The sequence below is a fragment of the Dipodomys spectabilis genome, unplaced genomic scaffold, assembly GCF_019054845.1.
Source record: "Dipodomys spectabilis isolate Male_0828 unplaced genomic scaffold, ASM1905484v1 ptg000178l, whole genome shotgun sequence".
Classification (NCBI taxonomy): Eukaryota; Metazoa; Chordata; class Mammalia; order Rodentia; family Heteromyidae; genus Dipodomys; species Dipodomys spectabilis.
The window spans coordinates 10,769,201-10,795,315 of NW_024870855.1; the positions used below are offsets into that span (position 1 = coordinate 10,769,201).

A 26,115-nucleotide genomic window follows, 5' to 3' on the forward strand; every position below is an offset into this window, starting at 1 on the left:
ACCACTTGAGCCACAGTGCCATTTCCAGCTTTTTTTCTTTTTGCTTATGTGGTGTTTGGGAATTGAACCCAGAGCCTCATACATGCAAGGCAAGAGCTCTACCACTGAGCCACCTTCCCAACCCCATGTCTGTGAAATTTCTTATCCATCTATTTCCACTACAAACTGGTTTTGTGACCTTAACTCCCATGTCTTATAAATAAAATTCAAGTAACAGTGATACCCACAGTGTAAGAGCGGCTTTGAAGGATCAGTGATCTTATTAGAAGTATACCTTGGAACCAAGTGTATTGGAGTATTACATGAATTAACAGTGAATGGAGGGAGAGGTGGGAAAAAAAGACTCCAGCACAATTGTTAAGAATAAAATTTAAAAATGAAGTAGGTAGCCTCATAAGGGGAACAAACATTTACAACAGGAGGATAGAGTACAAGGGTAAGTTGACAACATGGCACTCAAGGAAAGTGGTTTCAAAATAAATAAAAGAAACACTGTAAGCGCAAGGCCATGCTCAAGTCTGGAAACTGATTTATTAATTTCCACTACAACTTAGTTGAGCAATATTTACTTCCATACCAAAATGTGCTTGCCATATTTGTAAGACAAAATATAACAGCCTTGTTCTAATACTCTCAACATTTTGTTTTACTTTATAAATATTTTAAGTTTTGGATAATTTATTGGCTGATTCAAATTAATGTCTATTTTACATTTACTGGGACTATGAAATGTACTACACACATACAATACATACATTATTTAACCAATTTCATTTATCTTTCCCCTATATCTAACTTCAAGGCAAAATAACTGAATTTTGTCCTTTTCAAACAAAATATAATTCAATTTGTGATGTTAAAATGCTTTATGAAAATTATGAAATAAGATGGAGTGACATCAGTCTAATTTTTTATCTTTGAGGCTAAAACATAAAAGCTAAGTACATTTTATCATTACTTAAAAATATTAAATTTACAGCCTAAGAATAAAAGTCCCAAAATGTTTTATCCATGACATTTTAAAAAATGTTACAATCATTATTTATTTAAAATTGTTAAGGTAAGCTTCCCTTAGGTCCTGGAGGCTGGGATCCTTTTAGGATCCTGTAAGATTATAAAATCAAAACTTCTGAAAGTAGGAAGTGACACTGTGGCTCAAGTGGCAGAGCTCTAGCCTTGAGTTGAAGAGCTGAGGAACGACACCAAGGCCCAAAGTTCAAGCCCCACGACTGACAAAAAACAAACACAAAAAAACTTCTGAAAGTTCCTGTAATTAAAGTAATATTTAACTCAAAAAAGCCGTGTTTTCCTAATCTACAGATTTTCAAAGACTAGAAAAATATTTGGTGTTTTATAGGTGATCACTAAATTTTTATATATGAAAGAACAGGGAATGCAAATACAAGATATTGTCCCTGTTCTCAAAAAAATGTTAAGCTTGAGGGGCTGGGAAGGTGGCTCAGTGGTAGAGTGCTTGCCTTGCAGGAATGAGGCCCTCGGTTCGATTCCTCAGCACCACATAAACAGAAAAAGCCAGAAGTGGCGCTGTGGCTCTAGTGGTAGAGCACTAGCCTTGAGCTGAAGAGGTAAGGGACAGTGCCTAGGCTGAGTAGGCTGAGTTCAGGCCCCATGACCAAAAAAAAAAAAAAAAAATTTAAGCTTGAGCTGGGTACCAGTGGCTCACACTGTAATGTAAGTTACATGGGAGAACTGTGGTTCCAACAGCTCAGAATGGTTTACTAGACCACTCACAGACCACGGCTGAGTCCAACAGTAAGTACTGGTCATCTCAAGCAATGTGGGAGGACTGCAGTTCCAGGACAGCCTAACTAGGAAAGTTTAGGGATTCCACCTCAAAGGGAGCTGGAAGTGGTGTGAGCCAGTGATCCCAGAGTCAAGGGAGACTAAGTAGGCAAAGTGTACTGAAGGAGTGTGGGTGGGAAGTGAGACCCATAAAGGAGCTGGGAAGATGGCTCAGTGGTAGAGTGTTTGCCTCGCATGCATGAGGCCCTGGGTTCAATTCCTCATCACCACAAAGCAGAAAAAGCCAGAAATGGCACTGTGGCTCAAATGGTAGAGCGCTAGCCTTGAGCTGAAGAGCTGAGGGACAGCCCTCAGGCCCAGAGTTCAGGCTCCATGACCCACCAAAAAAAACAAAAAACAAAAAACATGAATACTAGAGCTGGAGGTGTGGATCAAGTAGCACATTATCAGCCTAGCAAGTGTTAGGCCCTGAGTTCTAATGCCACACAGTACCACCAAAACCAAATACATTAAAAACAATCTGTTTTTAATAAAAGAGGTACACTATGGAAACAAAGATCATGAAAGACACCCAAAAATGAGAGAACTGCTTTGAAAGATAGTATGCCATTTCAGTATACATTTCAGCTTTCTGTAATACTACAGCTAGAAAAGGTCACTTTTACCAACTTTTGTGACTGTATGAAAAAGGCAGAGAATGCTTAAAAATAGAGTCTTCACCTGGAGAATGGGGACTCCTACAATTCCAGCACTCAGGAGAGGCTGAGGCAGGAGGAGCTTGACTTTCAGGAGATCTTTGGGCTACCTTATAGATTCAAGAGTTTAATCCTTTCAGAATGTCTGGCTGTGCAGGACCAAAGTGAGGGTGCTTGTGACCAGTGTGGAGGCTTTCTATCTTGTTTATTTTTAATGTTTTTTTTATTGTGAAAATACTGTACACAGGGGTTACAGTTAAATGAGCAAGATAAAGGAGGAATTTGAGATAGAAGATAAGACAATTCTTGATAAGAAGTCTATCTTCTATTTCAAATTCTTCCCCACATTTACTCTGGGTTTTGAAAACAGTTTTAGTCATAATACAAGTATATGACTTCAACGACAATAGTGTCTCAAACATTAACTAAGAGAGGTGTTAACTAAAAGGATAGCCAAGCTATCCTTCAAAATAAATGACTATTACCTATTACCCTTATCCCTCAGGCCTTAAAATCTCAGAATATCTAAGCACTTTTTGTATTTTGTTTTTGAGGTATATTTTGAAAAAAAAACTTTAAAATTACTTAAAATGTCAACGAAATTATAGTAAAAAAAAAAGACGATGACACTGAGCAGTATGCATGATTATACCAATATCTGAAGAGAGCCAACAGGAATGGAGCCTAATAAAGCAGGCTTCAAAACAACCAGTTAACCTGGAAGCAGTAAAAACTGAGAAAGAATTTTAAGGGAAAAAATTAGGTAACACTGACAAATAAGAGGTTTTAAAAAAGTGAATGAAACACAAAGGTCAAGAAGTCAAACAGAGAGGTATTTAAAAGCAGACTCTACCCTTCCTTTTACCTAGCTGTAAGTGAACACAAGATACAACCCATGAGATCCTTCAAGATGGGCTGCCAGGGGAGGGTGCAAGTCTTTGTTTTGTTTTCAGTATGTTTATCTGGTGAAGATTTGATCTATCAAGAACAGACTACAGTTAGATTCTGATTATTTTTAAAGCACACCACAAATACACAATCTGGGATTTGCTAAAAGACTATCATTCCTCCTTAATATCTATTAAGAGTTTTCTCTGACATGCTAATCCTAAAATACAAGTTAAACAGGTTCTCTAGGAGATGGCTCTACAATTATCTAGAGTAAGTTCACTTACTCTAGTTATAGTAATTGAGCACCAGGACTAAGAGCCAAGTAACAATTCTGCTTTGTAGCCAGTAGCAAACATTCCAAACAGCCACTCAGTAACTACCCTCCCTGTTGGCTGGGTCAAATGGCTTCTACTTGCTACATCTTTCTTACTACCCTCAGATAAAAGTACTCTTTGTACTGCCTAGTTTAAGTAAGTGAACTATATTGGCATGGAAAAAAAAAATCTAAATATGTGCATCTGTCATGATTTTTTAAATACATGAGTATGGATAGTACAGTATTAACAATAAATGAAACAATGAAATTATCATTAGTGTTATGAATATACTTAATAGAAAGGTAAAAAAAATTCCAATGAGTAATTGAAAACATGTCATTTTGAATGTGGCTATCTGTGTATAAAACCTAATTAGCAACATCATTTTACTTTATTTGACATTGATCTCTGCTCAGCACTGGCCAGGATGAAAACCTGTGTATAAATGTTTGTATCAGTTGGTATGACACGTTCAGTGCATATTCTTAGATATCCTAACATCCACTTCCAGAAATCAAACAAGAGAAAAAGAATCAAACTATATTTAAATCAGTAAGAAGTAACTGCACATTATGGCATAAGCCTATTATCCTAGCTACTAGAGTGGCGATTATCAGGAACTGAGGTTTGAAGCTAGTCCAGGCCTTATAAAAGTGAGACTCCATATCAACCAATGACTGGGTAGTGCTATCTTGCCCAGCAACACAGAGAAGCAAAAACAGGAGGATCACAGCCCAGGTCAGCACAAGCATATAGCAAGACTCTACCTTGAAAATAACCAATGTAAAAAGGAGCAGGGGTATGAGCTCCTTACAAAATTGCCAAAATAAATTGTACATTTAAAATTTAAACTTAATAAGTTATTGGCTTCAGAATTCACATCTCTCCTACTAGACTAGTAAGACATTACTACCTTAAATCCAAATAGTAACTACTGACTAGATATTAACACCTTAAGTCCAAGTAACTACTGTTTACAACATTCTGTAAAATATGTATGACTATAGCATTTATTAAATAGTAAATAATTTTTATTCACTGTAAGTTTTTAAAAGTACTTCCCAATTTCCATGTAATTTGAGCAGTATCATGAAAAGAATTTCCTTTTTAGAGGCAGTCCCTAAGTAAAGTCCATTGTGTATTTCCTTCTAAAAATACTATAATCTGTAGTTTACTTTTCAGTTTACTTTTTTGCCTATTTCTTTAAATTACCAATAACGCTCCTCCACAAATAACAATAAAATTACTAATTTACAACTTTAGTTAATACAGTATATATGTAACTCTAATATATAGTATATGTAACTTTAATAATATAGTAGTTATATAGTGTGAGGAAGAGAACAAAGTCGAGCACACGTTTGTTTTTCTTTTTTTTTTTTTTGGTGTCAGTCCGAGGGTGAACTCAGAGCCAAGGCTCTGTCTCTGAGCTTGTTTTGCTCTACCAGTGGAGCCACAGAGCCACTTCCAGCATTCTGTTTGTTTGTTTGTTTAGGGTCAGTCGTGGGACCTGAACTGTGGGCCTGGGTGCTGTCCTTCAGCTCTTCAGCTCCAGGCTAGTGCTCTACTACTTGAGCTACAACGCCACTTCCAGCTTTTTCTGCTTGTGTGGGTGCTGAGGAATCGAACTCAGGGCCTCATGCATACAAGGCAAGCACCCCACCATGGAGCCACCTTCCCAACCCTCTGAGTAGTTCATTCAAGATAAGCGTCTCATAGAATTTCCTGCCTGGGCTGGCTTCAATTCCGATCCTCAGATCTCAGTCTCCTGAATTACTAGGATTTACAGACGTGAGCCACCAGTGCCCAGATCAAGCACATTTTTAAATGTCAAGTTTGTAATATATGGTTTTAGGAAGATTACTTTAAAAAAATTAAGTAACAATAGCATTGTATTATTGCATTGTTTCCTCACAACTTACAACCCCCCCCCCTCAAAAAAAGTGGATTTAAGATTTCACAATAGCCAGGACATTGGGTGGTTTATGCCTATAATCCTAGCTACTCAGAAGGCTGAGATCTGAGGATCACAGGATCACAATTCAAAGCCCACTTGGGCAGGAAAGTCTCTATGACTTCCAGAAAAGCCAAAAGTGGAGCTGTAGGTCATATGGTAGAACACTAGCCTTGTGGGGGGAATGGGAGGGGGGCAGGAAGGCTGTGAGTTCAAACACAAGGACCAGCTCAAAAAAAATTACAATATAAAGCGCAGCGTGATACAATGGTACAAGCCTATAGTCCCAACTATTGAAGAGGTATAGGCAGGAAGATTTCTTGTGCCCAGAAATTTGAGGCCAGCTCAGATACTCTCATAAGACCCTGTTTCAAAAATGAGTATATTACTTAAATACAATGCAATCAGTGACACTCTCAAATGAAGTAGGAAAGCACTAAAAATAATATCCATAAAAATTCTTTGCATAAAATACAATAAGCATTCACTGCAGTTATTTGCACTATTTTCTTAAATTTATACAAAGCTGATTACAGTTTAAAACTTAGACCAAAATTCCATATTAATGAGAAACTATCTCTTACCTACTACCATAAGTGTGAATTCAAACCCTCTTTTCACTGATTTTCTGTATACTTGATTTGGGAGATTGGCAAATCCCACATAGCCTTCAAGGTTCTTCTGTTGCTGAGAAAGAAAAAGAAAAACAACTATCAATAATATTATCCTGTCCACCTTTCAAATTTCCTTCATTAACCTATTTTAGAAAATCATAAAACTATTACTCACAGCAAATCAGATTGCTTTTATATTGTTACCTATGCAATTGATATTACAGAATGAATAAATGAATCATGCATAAATTGGCCTACAATATGTTTCGTTATTAAAACCCAAGAACAAAGTATTTTTAAGAAACTGCCTCAAAGGAAAGATTTCAATTGACATTAGTTAGTAAAAAGATTCTAATAACTAAAATAACAAAAGAGCAACAAAAATAGCCAAGTCCCCTGAAATTTTTTGGGGGGGGAGGTCAGTTATGGGGCTTGAACTTTGGGCCTGAGCTTTGTCCCTCACCTCTTCACAGCTCAGGTGAGCACTCTACCACCTGAGCTACAATGCCACTTCTGGTTTTCTGGTGGTTAATAGGAAATAAGAGTCTCAAGGATTTTCCTCCCCCATATTGCTCTGAACCACAATCTTCAGATTGCCTTCTAAGTAGCTAGGATTACAGGTATGAGCCACTGGCGCCTGGCTCTTTTTTTTTTTTTTTAATTATAAGATCAAAGTATCAATTCACCACATTTGAATTTAGCAAAAACAGGTCTACATTCTTAATATATATGTAGATACTCTATTCATAATGTTATCCTTTTTATTCATTTAAACTTATTTAAGTCAAATGTTCATAACTCTATTATGCAGTTAAATAGAAGAACTCATTTTAAACAGAATTAGGAGACTAATCAGAATATAGTATTTTGAAAGTCAAATATTTGAATATAAACACACACACACACACACATATAAAACAGTTCCTTGCCTAATACTCATCCAGTTGTAAGTTAAATTTAACTTAGACTAAAAATGGTGTCTATAAATTATGTAGTATACTTACAGCTACTTTGTAGAGGATAAATTTCCATCATCCCAGTGTTCCAGATTCCAACAGAACAAATTCACAGAAGAATAGTAAATGAGGAATTCGAAGAATTGTAATGATATAGGAGTGGAAATCCATTGGAACATAACAAAAGATAGAAAATGAAAGTTACTTAACATGTAACTCAACAAATTATGACATAAAACAAAAAAGTTGGTGACAGACTCTATTTTATGAGTGTTGAAATAATATTTTGTGTCTGCGTATGTAAACAACAAGACCCAGTGAGTTGAAATTCATTTTGAGCAGTGTTCCTGGTAAAATATAAAACAAAAATATAAAATATAAAACAAAGATTGCCTCTATCTAGAAAGACCAGTCACTACCCCTTCTCCCTGAAGTCTTACTAGTAAATGGTGAAGAAGATGTATAAGCATAAAATTTCAGGAGAGTATGTCACAAATTTCATATAATTTTGTTGTTATTAATAAGACAGTCCAGATCAGAAAAAACATGTATTAGTTAAAAAACCTTTTCCCAATATTCCCAATACAGAAAAGGGAAAGAAGCTAAAGACAATAAATAGTAGCATAAGGAAAGGTGAAGTAAACTATGGACTGAAAACTTAAGGCAACTAATAAAGCACACAGAAAACAGACCTCAGATTGTCCTCATTATTACTCAAATGTCACCTTCACAGAGAGACCTGCCTGTCCACTCATTTTTTGGAAAGCAGTATGGAGGTTCCTCAAAAGACTCTACATAGAGCTCCCCTATGACCCAGCAATCCCACTTTTGGGCATTTACCCAAATGATCACAAACAAGACCATACTAAAGCTACCAGCACAACTATGTTCATTGCAGTATTATTAACCATAGCTAAGATATGGAACCAACCCAGTTGCCCCTCAGTAGATGAATGGATCAAGAAAATGTGGTGTGTGTGTGTGTGTGTGTGCGACACACACACACACACACACAATGGAATTCTAGGCCTCCATCAGAAAGAATGACATCACCCATTTGTTAGGAAATGGAAAGAAGGAAAAAATTATATTAAGTGAAGTAAGCCAGGCCCAAAGAAACATAGGTCCCATGGTTTCCCTTATTTGCAATAACTAGTATATGTCTGGGACAAGTAGTAAAGGTCAAAAGCTATGTACATATGACCAGATAAGATGAAGTTAAGCAAAATGAACCCCAAGATAGGGACACGTGTGGTTTTTTTTTCTTTCTTGCTACTGTTTCTAACATATTTATAAGGTACCACATGATTTTTTTGTTGCTTTGTATGTTCCTCCCCCACAGTATAACCCTTGTTTTCACTGTGTTTGATGTCAGTATAATTTGGGGAGGGAAGATAAAAAAAACAAAATGTTTAAATAGGAATACAGGTATGAGAAGTACAAGACACTATGTTGAAAACGAACTTTACAATTTGGGGGTGGAGTGAGTGTAGTTGTGGAAGTGGAAGGGATGGCAGGGGAAAAACAAAGGAGGAGGCAACAATGCTTGATAAGAAATGTACTCATTACCTTGCTCATGTAACTGTAACCCCTCTGTACAGTATTTTCACAAAAAAAAACATATAAAAAATAAAATGTTTCCACACATCTCCAAGCACCTGGGTGCTAGGATGCTAGCTGTTTCTCCTTAGCTTTGTTGTTGTGGTTGATGGTGGTGGTGGTGGTGGTGGTGTGGTGATAGCGGTCATGGAGCTTGACTCAGCTGTCCCTGAACTCTTTTGCTCAAGACTAGCACTCAACCACTTTGAGCCACTTCAGTTTTCTGCCACTGTAATGCCCTGGCTGGCTTTGAACTGTGATCGTTGTATCTGAACCTCCTGAGTAGCTAGGATTACAGGCACAAGTCACAAGCGCCTACCTAGCTCTCCTTAGATCTTACCACCACTTTACATACATTGCTCAGCGATTTTTAATTGGGAACCAACCCATCCACTCTCAACTTGCCTCCAACTAGAAAATGAATTCATATAATGTGGCATTAAAAACAATGAAGCCGCCGGGCGCTGGTGGCTCACGCCTGTAATCCTAGCTACTCAGGAGGCTGAGATCTAAGGATCGAGGTTCAAAGCCAGCCCGGGCAGGAGAGACCGTGAGACTCCTATCTCCAATAAACCACCAGAAAACCGGAAGTGGCGCTGTAGCTCAAGTGGTAGAGAGCTCGCCTTGAGCTGAAGAGCTGAGGGACAGCGCCCAGGCCCAGAGTTCAAGCCCCACGACCGACAAAAAATAAAATAAAATTAAAAAACAATGAAGCCATCTGGGAGAGTTGAAAAAGCTTCAGAGAATATGGTGTTTTTCATTTGTAACTATAAGGAGTCCACCAGACAAAAGATAATAGTATCAACACCTAAGGCCAGCAATCTTAGCTTAGCTGCTCAGAAGGCTGAGATCTGGAGGACAGAGGTTCAAAAGCCAGCCCAGGCAGAACAGTCACTGAGACTTTATCTCCAATTAAACAGTAAAATGTCAGACTGGAGCAAGGCCTCAAGTGGTAGAGTATCAGCTAAAGCAAGTAAGCCAATGGAAAGCTCAGGCTCTATGTTCAAGCCCTAGAACAGGCAACAAACAAAACAAATAAAAAAGCACCAGAAAGTCTGTTCCTGTATCTATTCACTGCCTTAGCCTCAGTACAGTCTTTGACTTGGCTCATACAGTCTGGAATAAACAAAAACACTTAGTTTGTTAGCTTCCCATATGACTGATTTCCCAGAAAGCATTCTTGGCAAAGGATGGACCCTACATTGGAGACAAATTTGTTACTTCCAGGAAGAAAAGAGAAAGTATGTGATATATAACATAAGGAAACAGTAGACAAAGAGATGAGGGACAGGAAAGGAGGTCAGGGAAGCAGGCAGAGGTCAGATCATATGAGACTCAGCCAAAGTACAAAGTTTGGATGTTATTTTAGGCATGATGGGAAACCACTGGAGGGTTTTTCACAGGCAAGTGACCTGATTAGTGTTTTAAAGATAGCTCTCACTGCCAAGTGAAGGAGTGGAAGAAAACTAGTAAGGAAGCTACTTGCAACAGTACAGAAAAGATGGTATACTGAACTAAGACAGTAGGAAGCAATGAGAGACTATAAAAGGATTCAAAATATGAAGGTACAGTCACCACAATATTTAGATGTGGTCATTTAATGAAAAAAGATAGCAAGGATAACTCTTGCATTTCAGGCTTGAGCAACTCAATGGCTAGTGATTGATTTTAGAGAGGAGTAGGGGAGGAAAAGATCTTGTATTAAGAGCCAGCTCTGATATAGTTTGATATTTCTACCATATATTCAAGAAGAAATGGCTGGACATCAGGGCTCATGCCTGTAATCCTAGCTACTCAGGAGGCTAAGATCTGAGGATTGTGGTTCAAAGCCAGCCCAGGCAGGAAAGTTTGTGAGACTCTTATCTCAAAAGAAAGAGAGCGAAAGAAAGAGGGGGGGAGGGAGGGAGGGAGGGAGGGAGGGAAACACCAGAAAACCAGAAGCAGCACTGTGGCTCAAGTGGTAGAGTGCTCACCTTGAGTTGAAGGACAGCGCCCAGGCCCAGAGTTCAAGCCCCATGACAGACAGACGGACGGACGGACGGACAGAGGGAGAGAGGGAGGGAGGGAGGGAGTCCAGGAGGCAATGCTAGAAATTCCAGGGTTGGATGGTGCTGGAAACACCACTGAGGAGTCATCTGCACTATACTATCCAGAAAGGATTAGATTCCTCAAGAAAGACTTGAATTTTTTTTTTTTAAAGGAGAAAGGGTCCCTCAGACAGCACCTTGGAATACTAAAAGCACTGGCAGTTTAGGTAGAAAAAGATCAGCCAGTAAGGAAGGAAGAAAATAAAAAAAAACATCTCAAGGAATGATAAGTCACTTAAGAAGAGAGTAGGTTGATTCAGAGTAAACTTTTTGCATATAATTATTACAACATTCTAGGTTATTTAAAACAGCCTTTCAGCTCCCCATAGGACTGATTTTCCAGGAGCTAATGATGTGAATTTATCTCTATAATCCTAGAAAAAGTGTATGTGGAAACCCAATAGATAACCCAAACAGGTGAATACCATATGGTTATTCAAGACAAGTTTCTAATGGAGCAATTTGTTCAAAAGCAAAAGATAAATGGGTTCAGCTACAACTGCAAAACAAATTATCCCAGAATTTGCATGAAAGTGTCCCATAAAACAGAAAAATGTAATTTCCAAAGATAGTCTGGCACTAAAATACTACTTACAGAATATACTAATAGTATAATACTGGTTGACTAAGACATATAGACTTTTTCATCTCATAAGAATCTTTCCTAACCTCTCCAATTAAAAAAAAAAGTATAGTCTGTAATTCTGAAGATTTAACTATTCACAGATTCTTATTCTGTGCTAAATATTCACAGTTCCCAGGTGAAATATAATCTCTGGATAAGGAAACATACATGTGGGTAATAGAACCATGGCATGTACAAGTATTCTTCTGAGTAAATATATGTTCACACAGGAGTCTTAGATCTTTAAAGTATTCTTTCATGGCAAGCCAGTTATATCGGGAGAAACATTAATCACCTTTCCTAAAAGCAAATTACTTACAGTCTTGTTAATATGCCCCATTTCTACATCAAAATTAATATTTAAGAAAGCTACAACTCTGTTGCTTGATGGAAATTAACTACATTGTAGAAATTAGAAACACTTCAAGAACCAGAATTCTTTGTTTCTTACTATCTTTTCCTATTCTAGAGAACTGTTACCAAAATCTTGGTATATGAAAGATCATTGTCATTTTTAAAGGCAGGAATATTAGTATTTGCTATAATGAGATTTCCATTAGGAAAAAAATACCTTATTTTTGAAATCTGTTAAATGTGCTTTTTGATAAGGACAAAAGGTTATCGAAGGGGTGATGACCAAATAGACTGGAGCCTCACATGGACCAAGCAAATGGTAGCACAGAATGTAATCTCTGCCACATTAAAGTAAAAAGAGATGGGGTGGGGCTTGAGTGATGGCCTAGCATACAGAGGCTGAGTTCAAATTCAATACTACCATGAAGAGAGAAGAAGAGGAAAGAAGAGAAGGGAGAGAGAGGGGAGGGGAGGAGAAAAATACGAAGTTGAAGAAATTTAACATGATCCTGGAAGGATTCACCTCAACCCTTCAACTCCCCCCATCTCCACAAATTGAGATCACTGGAAAACTAAAACGGTAACCAATAATAATGCACATCTTCAAATTAATATGTCCAGAAATCTATTTCTTCTCTTGGGAATTGCATAAACATTTGGTCTGTTCCATTTGGTCTATAAGAGAGACAGAGAGAGAGACAGAGAGGCAGAGAGAGACAGAGAGAGACAGAGAGACAGAGAGACAGAGAATGTGTGTTGATGCTGGGGCTTGAACTCAGGGCCTGGATCCTGTCCTTGAGCTTTTTTACTCAAGGCTAGTGCTCTACCACTTGAAGCCACAGCTCCACTTCCGGCTTTTTTTGGTAGCTAATTGGGGATAAGTCTCATGGGCTTTTCTGCCTCATGGCTGTGAACCATGATCCTCAGATCTCAGCCTCCTCAATAGCTAGGATTCCAGGCATAAGCAACAGTGCCCCAGAGAAGTTATACTTTTAGCTCAATGTGCCTCCTCTGAATCTTAAAGTGTATTTATATTGCATATTGTTATACATACTAATAAAAACAATTGAATCTCTTCTAAAGTTTCAGTAATTCAAAACACAAAAAACAAGCCAAGCACATGGATATACAAAAGTACTCCTTAGGGAGGCAGGGGCAGGAAGACCGCTTAAACAAGAGTTCAAGGGCAGCCTAAGACCCAAATCAAAATAATAATAATAACAGTAATAGTAATGATAATAATAAAATGTGAATACAGACTGCGAAAGGAAGATCCTGGCAGAACTTTGTCTATTCCTTAGTATTCCTAAGAAAGGCTTTAGATTTTATAGATAGATATGATGCAATCAAATTCCTACCTCCTCTCACATAGCCCAAGGGAAAAGCTGAACTTCATCTACCAGTTAAATGTCAGATTAAATAAGCTTTGTCTTAAAAATAAAATTTAGGGGGGATGGGGGAGGCTGGGAAGGGAGGTGAAGGGTAAACAAAGGAGGAGGCTGCAATGCTTGGTAAGAAATGTATGCATTATCCTGCCCATGTAATTGTAACCCCTCTGTACAGTATGTTCTCAAATAAAATAAAATTTAAAAAAATAAAATAAAATAAAATTTAAACTTAACATAACACAAACTTTAAAATAGTTCCAGGTTACATTGGGCACATCAGTTTTTAAGTCTTCAACGTTCTAATTGTTTTAAAAGTTATCTTCTTACATAGTTGCTTACAAATACTCTTTTTATTGAAGACAACTGTATACGGATGAACCAATTTTCATTCTGTTTAATCTTATTCTGGATTCTTAATACATTGAAAAGATCTTAATATTTATTTCTATGAATATATGTAAGAATGAAATTTTAAAAATCCCTTTGCTCTGAAACTAGGATTCAGATCTTTACATTCATAGCCTCACTCTCCCATTCATTCATTAAGCAATGGACCCTTAAACATGCCAGGTTTCCATGTGGATGCTAGCAATTAGAATAAAAACAAGGTCCTAGTTTATGAAGTTAAGAGTCTAAAGGGGAAATGTCAGGTAAGTCAGAGGGCAATTAGAATAGCAATGATAAATACCATTATGTAACAATGCACAGAAAGAAGAATGCTAGAACAAAATAAAAGAAAAGAGAGAAAGAGAGAAGTGAGGGAAGGAGGGATGGGGAGAGGGTGAGTGTTTCATTCTGTTCTGGGACCAGTGCCATCAGATCAAGAGGAACTAGGTTTTAGTCTGATGAGAGAGATCAACTGATGATGAGCTTCTGTAACTAAATTATAAGGAGGTTCAGATTTCTGGATTTAGTTTTAAGTAGATGAACATTAGAATCAACTAAAACAGTTATCTGAATTTAGGGAAAACACATGTCCAGTAGGAGGCAGTGGCATATATGCTATATACATCTAGGCTAAACAGATACTAGTATTTTCCATCACCAACATTTAAGTGGTTAAGGGTCATGGGTAGAGTGGGAAGCAGGCAAGGACCCAATACCAGCATCCCATAATTACCATCTAAACAAAACTACAAAAAGGTGGAAAAAAGGAAGAATCAGAGACAAACTGGCTCAAATGGTAGAGTTCCTCTTGCCTAGCAAACTTAAGGTGCTGAGTTCAAAGCCTAATATCACAAAAAAGGAGACGGAGAAAGAGCAGGAGGAGGAAGAGCCGTGAAAGAAGACCAACTGAAGTGGGTTTAAGTGTTTACCTGCTAAATGCTGTGAAGTGGTAAGTATAAGGCAGAAAACTCTTACTATTAATGGGTATTCTTATCAAGGTTCTACCAGTGGCAAAACAGTGGATGCAACCTACTAGAAGTAAGTAAGCAAGGAAAGCGGAGAAGAATGACAGGAAGTGAGTGTAAACAATTATTCTTTGAATGCTGCCTGGGAAGTAAAGAGCAATAAGATAAAAGGTAGAAGGATAAAGGAAAGAGAGAGGTCTTTAATTATATAAAGAAGAAAGGAAAGGATGGAAGGAGGGTGAAAAAGAAGGTATAAGAAGAAAAAAAGGTAGATAGTTAACATTTGTTTAAATGCTAATATGAAAGAAAGATTAAGTAGGGTCTGGGGCAAAGTGGTGGCAAAGGCCTGTAATTCCAGCCAGTAGGGAGAAAGACCCAAGGCCAGTCCCCAGCTAAATAATAACATCCTATGAATCTGAAAATAATTAAAGTAAAAAAGGCTGAGGGTATGGCTCAAGAGGGAGAGCAACCAAAAAGGAAAATGGAATAGAAGGAAATACAAAGAAAAAGAAAATTCTAACACCTGAGATAAAACCACCTTCCAATCTTAAGAAGGGAGGGGAGGACTAGAAGATTTTAAGAAATTTATAAAACACAAGAAGTTATTTTTCATGAAGAGTATACAAAAAGAGATTGAGAAAGCACACAAATATAACTGAACTCATTCTGTAAACACACAGGGACAGGAATAAAGATGGAAGGTAGTGAGATAGCTGAAAGAATGTGAAATAAGGTAACAAAAAGAATAAGCCATCCGACTCAAGTTTAAGAACCAAGACCCTTTGAGGCCATTAATATAATGGTTTGAGCAAGGGATATAGCTCCATCGTAGAGTAAGTGCACTGCAAACATAAGGAAAGGGAGAGACAGAAGGAAAGAAAAAGAAACATGAAAAAGAGGTCGAAGGGAAAAAGAAAGCCAATGTGAAATATCCTAATGTACACTGAAATGACAAGTACATAACTACTCTCATGAGCAGAGGAAGCTTAACTCTATGACATCATGTAGAAAAAAATGACCAATAAATACTAAAATGATGAAACTCAAGAGTGGAGGTGGAGCTGGGCGCCGGTGGCTCACACCTGTAATCCTAGCTACTCAGAAGGCTAAGATCTGAGGCTTGAGGTGCAAAGCCAGCCTGGGCAGGAAAGTCCGTGAGACTCTTATCTCCATTAAGCCACTCAGAAAACTGGAAATGGCACTGTGGCTCACTTGGTAGAGCGCTCACCTTGGGCTGAAGAGCTGAGGGACAGCGCCCAGGCCTAGAGTTCAAGCCCCACGACCAACAAAAAAGAAAAAAAAAGACTGGAGGTGGAGAAGTAATAAGATGGCACTGAAGATTGTTATAAAGCAAGAATGTCATGCAGGTGGTTTGGAGACCAAAGGAATAACAACACTAGATTTCAACAAGAGACTCCAGACATATATTGAAGAGCCAGCTGAAAATGAATCAATGAATATATAGTGAGGGATGGAACAGGAAGAAGAACCAAAGCCCAAGCACTGCCTGTGAGAGGATGAATCCACTGAAAAACTGTTGCTGCCAGGCACCAGTGGCTCATGCCTGGAATACTAGTTACTCAGGATGCTGAGATCTGAGGATTGTGGATCAAAGTCAGCCTGGGAAGGAAAGTCCAAGAGACCCTTAGCTCCAATTAACATTCAAAAACCAAAATGGGAGCTGTGTCTCAAAGTGGTAGAGCCCTAGCCTTCAGCAAAATGATGATAAGGGATAGTGCTATGGCAGCAGAGAAAAAAATGGTAAAAATTAGATCTGAAACACTACAGACCAAGAAGAGACCTGAACAGTTCAATATACCTGTGGTCTTGGAGAGTAAGAAAGGTGCTTAGGCAGATAGGTTTGGAATTTCTTCTGTTTCAACAAAAGATCTGTCATCTGACAACAAGCCTGTGGTTAAAATGGGCCAGCTAAAGGAAAGAGTACAATGATTTGGTTTGTCTCTTCTATCCCTAGAAAGTCTAAAGATGATGAGAAATTGAAAAAGAGGAAGGAACAATTTGGGATTGTCTCAAGTTCTGCTGGAACTGGAACCATAGAAGATACAAAGGCAAAGTAAAGGGGAAAAAAGAGTGAAATGCTCTAGGATGAGTGATGAAAAGTTCCTTATGCTTTATCCTCTCTAGTGGCTTCCAGTTCTATGGTTCTTCTTGGTTACATATTTACAGGTTCAGTATCCAAGAGCTATATGGTGGCACATACCTATAATCCTAGCACTTGGGAGACAAAGGCTAAGAATTTATAGAGTTGGAAACCAGCAAGTCTTTAACTCAAAATACATTAGTTAACTGATTAAATTTTTAAGACAAAACAAGAAAATCTTTATATTATGTGTATACATATATATCTACACACACACACACAAAAGCAAAGATTTGAAAATTCTGCTTAAGTTACTGAAATAGTAATTTGATATTTCAAGCCAGAAAAAGATAAATAGCTTAGGTCTTCAAATTTTTACTTCATTATAAAATGACATTCTATATACACTAATACAAAAGTTTTTTTTGTTTGTTGATCGTGGGGCCTGAACTCTGGGCCTGAGGGCTGTCCCTCAGCTCTTCAGCTCAAAGCTAGCACTCTACCAGTTGAGCCTCAGTGCCACTTCTGGCTTTTCCTGCTTATGTGGTGCTGAGGAATTGAACCCAGGGCCTCATGCATGAGAGGCAAGCACTCTACCACTGAGCCACCTTCCCAGCCCCAAAAGTTTTTAAAATGCTTTTTTCAACTCCAAAAATAATCAATGACAAGAAAGAAAAGAATATTCTATCCAAGACTAGTGGACAAGACAATGAAGTTAGAGGCCAATAGATGCTCCAAACAGCCTGCCACAGATCACACATAGCAATACTACCCCAACAAGAATATCTGAAGCATTAACCATAGGCAACAACTCATAATACCTAAAAAACTGTACATCTATGCAGTTAACTTGCTGTGGGAGTAGTCTTATAGAAGTTGTTAGACAACAAACAGAAGAGGCAAGAATAGTAAATGCTATTTGATCTGAGTTCAAGGGAAGGCCGTAAAATGACTTGCCTAAATGGATAAAAGAATTAAAGAATATGTAAAAGAATCAATCATAAGACAGTGGTATAAGTATAGTTGGAAATCTGAATGTTAATAACTGCTCAGATAGGTACATTAAACACCTTTCTGGGTCCTCCATGGAAAACCATCCTTCTGAGGTTACTGTAGAGTACAATTTGCATGTTCATAGGACTGCTTCTGCATTTCCACCTGTTAACTATTTAATTTTCATGGAGGCTACAACTTTTCAACAAACCTAAAATTATTCCAAAATGTCCAGAGAAGCTATGATTATGTAATTATCTAACAACAAAACACAATGCTCCAACACAAATTTAAGTGTTTTGTGGGTCTACTTAGAGAATGTCATTCTAGTTATCTTTTTGAGTCACAGCTGCACTAATTTCCCTAAAGTAACCTCTAGTTGTTCTGTATTTGGCCAACTTTATATTCTAATACAAACCCCATGGCAAGATTGACAAGTTCTACATATTATCACAAATTTCACCCATTTGTGCCATTTTCATTTCTCAACATTTAAACCAGAGAAATCATAACCAAAGTACTCAATTCATCCTACTCAGTAATGAGATAGTTACCATACTACACACTGTACACTGAAGCCAATGCAAACAATACAACTGCTCAAATATTTTTGGTAACTTATTTCTATATTAGTCTACATAGCCATAGAATAGAAAACTTCCCATTTAAATTCATCTCCCTATCAATCAGCAACCCAATTGTGTAGGACATAGCTAAAAACCAAACATACAAATCTAACTAAACACTAAGCTACATCAATAAATAAATCAGAGCAACTAAAACACAGATGTGTAAGAGCAAATTGGATAGCTACAAACTTTTAAGATGAGAAGGCTGGTACAACTGCAATAGCAAACTAATTTTTTTTTTTTTTGGTCGGTGGTGGAGCTTGAACTCTGGGCCTGGGCACTGTCCCTGGGCTCTTCAGCTCAAGGTGAGCACTCTACCAAGTGAGCCACAGCACCACTTCCGGTTTTCAAATGGTTTATTAGAGGTAAGTCTCACAGACTTTCCTGCCCGTGCTGGCTTTGAACCGTGATCCTCAGATCTCAGCCTCCTGAGTAACTAGGATTACAGGAGTGAGCCACCAGTGCCCGATTGCAAACTAAAAATTTTAAATGTGAAAAGCCACACCATTTAAAAACAAAAACAAAAACAAAACATGTAATCTCATGTATGTCAAAGCCTAAAACCAAATGATCCTGATGGTAGCTATTAAAAGACCAGTATAGTCTGGGAATGTGGCTTAATGGTAGAATACTTGCCTAGCATGCATGAAGCCCTGGGTTCAATTCCTTAGCACTACATAAACAGAAAAAGCCAGATGTGGTGCTGTGGCTTAAGTGGTACAGTGCTGGCCTTGAACAAAAAGAAGCTTAGGGACAGTGACTAGACCCTAAATTCAAGCCCAGGACTGGCAAAAATAAAAAATAAGGCCAGTATATTCTTCTGATCACAGAGAAGCTAATTAGTTTATACATAACAGACACCTCTTTCCAATAATACAGGAAATGCTGAAACAGGCTCAAAGATAAACTAACAAACACCCCCCATGAAAGTGAAGGTAGAAGGGGGTTGTTAAAAGATTCTCTTACATATGTTAGCCTACTTATAATTCTAAAATATTGAAACTATTAAGTATCTACAACTACTATGGCTAAAAAATTATAACACTGTAATACCATATACACATTTGCAACAGCCTGCACATAAATTTATACCAAAACTATATTGTTAGTAAAAGCTGGCTTTTGTAAGAAATTAAGTTTATAGAATGCTTTCACATACATTATCTCAAAACAATACACAGAAGAGGTTCACTATTCTGCTCATCCAAATCACCTATAATACTTAAAACAGAAATTTCTGAACCCACTTCCTACCTACTGAACTAATAAGATACCAAGTATGTTAAGCACTGGAAATGTTTGCAAAGTCCAGCTATGTTTAGAGCCATTAACCACAAATATATTACAACCGTGAAAAAAAAATATGTAATTAAGAAAGAATACAAATTAACCTGCAATGGTTGGAACAATATAATTGTGTTCCCTCCTGTTGTCTAATTTGTTTAATCATATAGGTAAGTATATTTATAAAAATGTAAAAACTATTAACGATTATTTAAAATGTTGACCCTTGAAATCATACTAGCTACTGGAGAAATTTTTTTTAAGGAAATACCTTATACTACCAATGTTACATGTAGTAGAGCGCTTGCCTTGAGCTGAAGAGCGCAGGGTCAGCACCCAAGCCCAGAGTTCAAGCCCCATGACCGATCAAAAGAAAAAAAGAATCTATATTTCTTAAAAGTACCAAGATGACCATTTTAACTTGTCAAATTTTCTGTACATCTGAAATCCTATAAACAAGTTAGGAAAGGGGAAAAATAATTAAGGTTACCCAGAAAAACACTTGAAATGAGAGTAGTGGTTACATAAGCTGGGGCAGAAGGCAAACTGCAAAGGAGTACAAAGAAAACACCAGGATGGCAGAAATGTTTGTCTACTTGTGTGAAAATTCACTGAAATACTTAAAAGTCTACGCATTTTATTATATAAAAACAATTCCTCAAAATAAAGGTTCTTTAGCTAGGGACCACAGCTCAAATGCAAAGCAGTTTGTCTAGCACATGTGAAAGGCACCCTTAGTGAGTTCCATTCCTAGTACCCCCTCCACAAACACACGCACGCACGCACGCACGCACGCACGCACGCACGCACGCACAGTTTTGGGAAGCATTCAGAAATGTAGATTCCTGAGTCCATCCCAGAAACTGTGAACTACTGGATATGTAGTGAGAATGTGTTAGTCTTTTTTAACATAAAGCCATGAATGACCACCCTTTCTGCAGAGGGATTATCAGTTATATTTTGGAGCTACCTAGATGATTCTGCTTACCAAGTTTGGGAAATACTAGTACTATATGATAGGAGTTCCATGAGGAAGAATAATATAGCTAAACTGGTTAAGAAACACATCTTTCCAATCTCCTACAATCCTCCAATGGTTCCCATTACCTAGTACAGTGTGTCCCAGTGATATATCACACATGTGCATGCAAAATACATACATACACACACACACACATGCACCATCCATTTTTTTCATTGTCATAACTGAAGAGAGCATGTGTTATTATTGGCATCTTTTAAGGAGAAACTAAGTATGCTAATAGGTATCCCACCATGTACAGGACAGCAGCCCACCTCCAACAAACAATTATGAAATATGACATGTCAACACTGCTGAGATTGACAAACTAAGCTAGAGCCTTACTTCAAAAGAATCTACAAGACTATCCGGACTTAAACAATAGAAACAACATACAATATCCTCAGGACAGTCCACTTTTATTTATGGATTAGTAAAGAAGAAGAACATCATATTGATATGCATTTGAGTGTCCCCAACTTAACACTTCAAAACAATTCAAGTAAGAGCAGCCTCGTGGTACACTCAAAAATACCAGGTACACTTGCTTCATCTTCTCAGCCTTCAAGGCATGTTGGAAATTAAGAAACACTGGGTTATTTTACATAAGCTTTAACTTAACAGATCAAGAATCATTTTTTTTTAAATCACTGAGATATTTAACACTATTGGTTACAAGATTAAGACTATTCTGAAAGCATGACAAACCAGTGTATGACGAACCAGTGTACTAATTTTATGTCAGTTTATATCAAGTTGGAATAGAATCTGTAAACGCAAACCTGGGCTTTTTTGGGGGTAGGGGGACATGATGATGAGCAAATACAGGGCCTCACACACTTGGCAAATGCTCTACCCCTAAGCTATGCTCCCAGTCCCCCAAATAGTATTTTTATAGTAGAACAACTTTATGGATGCAGAACCTAACAATAAAAAATTGTCTTTATTATATCATCTTCATTTAAAATTTCTATAGTACTTTTCTTATTTTTATAATAATTATGATTGAAGAAAGAGAAAAAGATGGGAGAAGGAGAGAGGAGAAAGGAGGAGAGGAAGGTGTCTTGACCAGTTTGAGAAGCACAAACCTATCCTGACTGGAAGCTAGGAGGTGGCCTGGTGAAGAACTGAACCCATGTCTGACATCAAAGCCCATGTTCTCAATCATTACAGGGTCTACTTCTATTAAGATTTTGAACTCTCAAACTCCTCTGTTTAATCTCTACCTCTGGAGAGCTGGAAAGCATTGGTATGAGTCACAAAGCCTTTCAGTATGTCTGATCTAAAGCACAAGCCAAGCTACCTCTTTGGTCCTTCTTTTCCAAACGCATGCTCAAAGCTTAGTCTCTACGTGTTTGATGATGGAAAGGACAAGAAAAGACAAAAAGTGTATTTTCCTGAAGCCTAGAGCAGAGTTAGTGACTACTAGCAGTTTTTTGTTGAGTTCCACCACTCTGCTTTCAACCAGAACTTGGGAGATGACTGCCTCTCAGGTAGAAATAGTTCCTACACTTCTCTAACACCGTGTACAGACTACATGAGTACAAGAAAAAGCTACATGGACTTTCTGAAATCTCCCTCACACCAAAAACTACCACCTTATGAGTTCAAAGACCTTAGATATTACCCACCTATCTTGCACTTTTATCACAGTCCTTAAAGGAAGAAAAAAAAAAAAATACAGGGTTGGGAATGTGGCTTCATGGTAGAGTGCTTGCCTGAAGCCCGGGTTCGATTCAGTACCACATAAACAGAAAAGGCTAGAAGTGGTGCTGGTTCAAGAGGTAGAGTGCTAGTGAGCCAAAGAAGCCCAGGTACAGTGCCCAGGCCCTGAGTTCAATACCCAGAACTGGCCTGGCAAAAAAAAAAAAAGAAAAGAAAACTCTATGAGATTCTAATTGCCATGGGCTGGTGGCTCACGCCTGTAATCCTAGCTACTAAGAAGGCTGAGATCTGAGGATCCCAGTTCAAAGCCAGTCTGGGCAGGAAAGTCCATGAGACTCTTATCTCCAATTAACCACCTGAAAACCAGGAGCGGTGCTATGGCTCAAGTGGTAAGCACTAGCTAGCCTTGAGCTGAAGAGCTCAGGGACAGTGTGCACGCCCAGAGGTCAAGCCCCAAGACTGACCAAAAAATTAAAAAAAAAAAAAAGCACAACAGTTAGAAAACAAAATTTATCTCCCCTCCAATTAAAAACCTCCCTACTAAGTGAAATGTCTGAAATGTCATGTTATTCTCTATTTCTTTAAAAGCGTATCAGCAGAATTTCACAAACTGATTTCAAGATCCACTAACTGGTAGAAACCTGCAGTCGACCTGCTGTAGAGTCCCACTGTCAACATTTAACAATATGAGCTCAACTGGCAATCTAACCCCATCACAGTACCTTAAGAATTTTCCTTAACTCAGTTTTTCTACACTAGTTTCCATCACATCATAAACTTTGTTACCTGCAACCTACGCTTGAAACGAAAATGAAATTTACAGAAGATTTAAATGTATACAAAGAGTAAAATACAGAAACAAATGCATCAAGTTAGAATAAAAAATTTCAATGTCTAATAAAAAACTGAAGATGCTTTTTAAGTCAAAATATGAAATACAGTTTTTCTGCTGGCAATCCAGTCAAGTATCGACAGTGTATACTGGCCATTTCTAGGCCATCATTTACAGCAGTATGTATACATGAAATTCAGTCTGAAACTACATAGCTCTACTCCTACCTTCATCTGGCTGATCAACCAGCCAATACAGCCACAGATCTAACTTTTCTTCCTCCCTTCCTGTCCAAGCCTTGTTCTTGTTGTTAAAGCATAACCCTTTTTGCTCTGTCAAGAGTCCTACTTTATTTCAGGCTACCTTAAACGTTTAGATTTTTCTACAAGGAGAAAAAAAAAACAGACCCAAACAGCCAATTTTATAATAAACTTCCAACGTACAATCTATTGACAGTATTGTCTTTCATATAATTATGTATGAACATCCCTAAACAAAACCCAGAAACTAAAAACTGCTAAACTCAATTAGAAAGCATGATATCCTTTCTATAAACCAGCCAAACACACAAAATACAGACAAAATACATTGTTTTCAATCTTGTAAGCCTGTAACATATAATACTGTCATTAACTGTATTGAGGACCCCACTTCATCACAGAATGACACCGCTGTCAAGCAAACATCTACGTGGCTTCCATGTTTTTGTTTTTGTTTTTTTCACAATTCCAGCCAACTCTATCAGTTCCACCCACTGAACAGCTGGATGGGATGAAAAACTTTCCTGTCTCCCCCCAGCCAGGGCTACCCCTCACTCCGTCCCTTGCTATTTGGAGGAATAAAGAATCCAGACAGCCAACTGGCTTAGTAATAGTTTCCATCCATCCCTACCAGGATTCTATAAATTTCACCCCTACCTGTATGTTTAAAGACAAAGGATTTTCTCCTCAAAGTGTAAACTTCAGCCTGAGCTGGAGATGTAGTTCAGCGGCTTGCCTAGAATCTGTAAAGCCCTGGGTTCAATTACCAGCATCAATCCAAGTCCCCAAAAAACGTCTGTATAACTTTGGGGTGGGGCTAACAATATTCATCACTTGTATGAATATACAAAATAAATGAAAATACTTGAGAATCTAGATTATCTGTTCATCTGGATTCTCTGGTAAGACAGTCTTTCATTTCTCGAAGTAACAAGGCCAAAAGAAATAACTCAAGGTCTTAAAGTTATTGCTAAATGTAGCAATAAACTCACAAGAATTTCCTTAGTTATTAAGTAACTAAGCAAACACCTTAGCATCACAGGTTATTTGAAAACCTAGAGTTGAAAGTGTTACACTCAATAGAAAAAAAAACAACACAAAAACAGCAAATGGAAATATATTGAAAAAAGAAAAAAATCTCAGTGGCTCGTTTCAGACTACACACAGTATGAAGTGGAAAATGTGAATGAAATGGCTTGTTCTTTTTCCAGTACGTGGGGGAGGAAAGGAAAAGGCTTTTTTTTTTCTAATGAGAATAACTGAAATTATTTTCAAAACTTAAATTTCCTTCCACTTCACCAATCCACCTCTCTCCTCCCTCCCCTCTCCACCTCCTTGGGAGGGCGCCCTTTTCCAGGCGATCTCTTCCTTTTCTCCAAAAATCAAGCCCGAAGCCCCAAACCGAGCCTCTGATTCTCCATCCTCCAGACCGGCCCGGCCTCCGCCGGCCTCCGGGGCAGCGTCCGGGGAGAGGCCGGCCTGAGAGGCGGGGATGGAGAAGCAGGCGGGCGGGCGGGCGGACGTCGCGGGCATCGGGGCCGCCGCCCGCACCGCAGCCTGGCCCGGCCCGGCCCGGCCCGGCGCATCCTTCCTGCGCCCTCCCGCCGTCGCACGCTCGCCCCCGCCGGCCTCCCCGGGCCCGGTCCGCCTAAGCCAACCTCGGCCCCAAGCTCGGGCCGTCGGCGGGGGGGTAACGCAGGGCCCCGCGGCCCGGGGCGGCGGCGGGGCGAAGGCGCCCGACACCGGGAGGCAACGGCTGAGCCAAGACTCCTACCCGGCTCGGGCTGCTGCGGCCGCGGAGGCCTCGGCTCCGGACGCCCCGCGCCCCGGGCCCGCCGCCGCCGCCGCCCAGGAAATACCGCCGCCCGGGCTCCGCCGCCGCCAGGGCTCCGCTCACGTTCAATTCAAACTGTCACCGCCGCCGCCTCCCCTCCCCCCCCTCCGCCGCCGCCCCGGGCCCACCGGCGCCCCGGCTCCCTCCCTCCCTCGCCGCGGTCTCCCGGCCGCGCTCAGGGCGTTCCCCGGCTCGGCCCCCGCGGCCCCGGGCCCCCGCGCACCCGCCGCCGCCCACCCCGAGCCGCCGCGGCCCGGGGCTGAGACTCACCCATGGTGCCGCTGTTGACGCTCCTCTCCTCGGCAGCAGCGGATCTCGCACTGACCGACATCCCCTCCCCCCGCCGCGACCAGCCCGGGCGCGCCGCAGCCCGCCGATTCTCCAAAGCCGCCTACGCCGATTCCGCGGCGTAGCCGCCCGGCGTCGCAGGGTTGCTTACGCACGCGGCCGCAGGCGCGCTCCCCACTGGCTCTCGCCGACTCCGCTCCTTACGCCGCCCCCGCCCCTTCCACGAGGCTTCCGGGCTCGGCCGCGCCGGACTAGGATCTCGCGAGACTACATCCTCCCCCTGACCGGCCGCCTGCTCCATTTGGAGCATGACTTCATTGGTGTCGGTGGTGGTTTGCTGCATGGGTTTAGCCGCCATGTTTGGAGTGGCCGCTTTTGTCACTTCCGTGGTCGTGGACGGTTGGGTCTCTTCGTGGGTTTCTCCAACACTGCCTCCGAGGTTAAACCGTGTTACCGTGGTGGGGAGGGGGGCAAGCCGTGGGGAGGCTGAGAGGGAGTGGTCGGTGGGTTGCGAGGGTGGGGTCCTGCCCAAATCAAAGATGGCCGCCGCCAGTGTGGTCCCGCGCGATTCCGCGTCAGATCTGGGCGCTGCGGGACTGGCGGGACTGGCGG

The 26,115-nt window shown here is 39.7% G+C and overlaps 1 protein-coding gene and 1 pseudogene across 4 annotated transcripts in view; one reads left to right on the plus strand and one right to left on the minus strand.

Moving 5' to 3' along the window:
- The window catches only part of Septin7 (septin 7), a 55,803-nt gene extending 30,029 nt beyond the window's left edge, over positions 1–25,774 (minus strand). Inside the window, exons 1-3 of one of the 4 annotated variants that reach the window (XM_042695007.1) lie at positions 25,486–25,774; positions 7,240–7,244; positions 6,206–6,308 (exon numbers count right to left, since the gene is read on the minus strand). In XM_042695007.1, coding sequence (XP_042550941.1) covers positions 6,206–6,308; positions 7,240–7,244; positions 25,486–25,546 — 169 coding nt within the window. In that variant the 5' untranslated portion in view covers positions 25,547–25,774. Of the gene's footprint in view, positions 1–6,205; positions 6,309–7,239; positions 7,245–23,881; positions 23,884–25,485 lie in introns of all 4 variants that reach the window. The other 3 variants (XM_042695008.1, XM_042695009.1, XM_042695011.1) reach the window with 3 other exon arrangements.
- Positions 15,924–21,651, plus strand: LOC122120784 (annotated as a pseudogene).
- Positions 25,775–26,115: the final 341 nt, after the last annotated feature.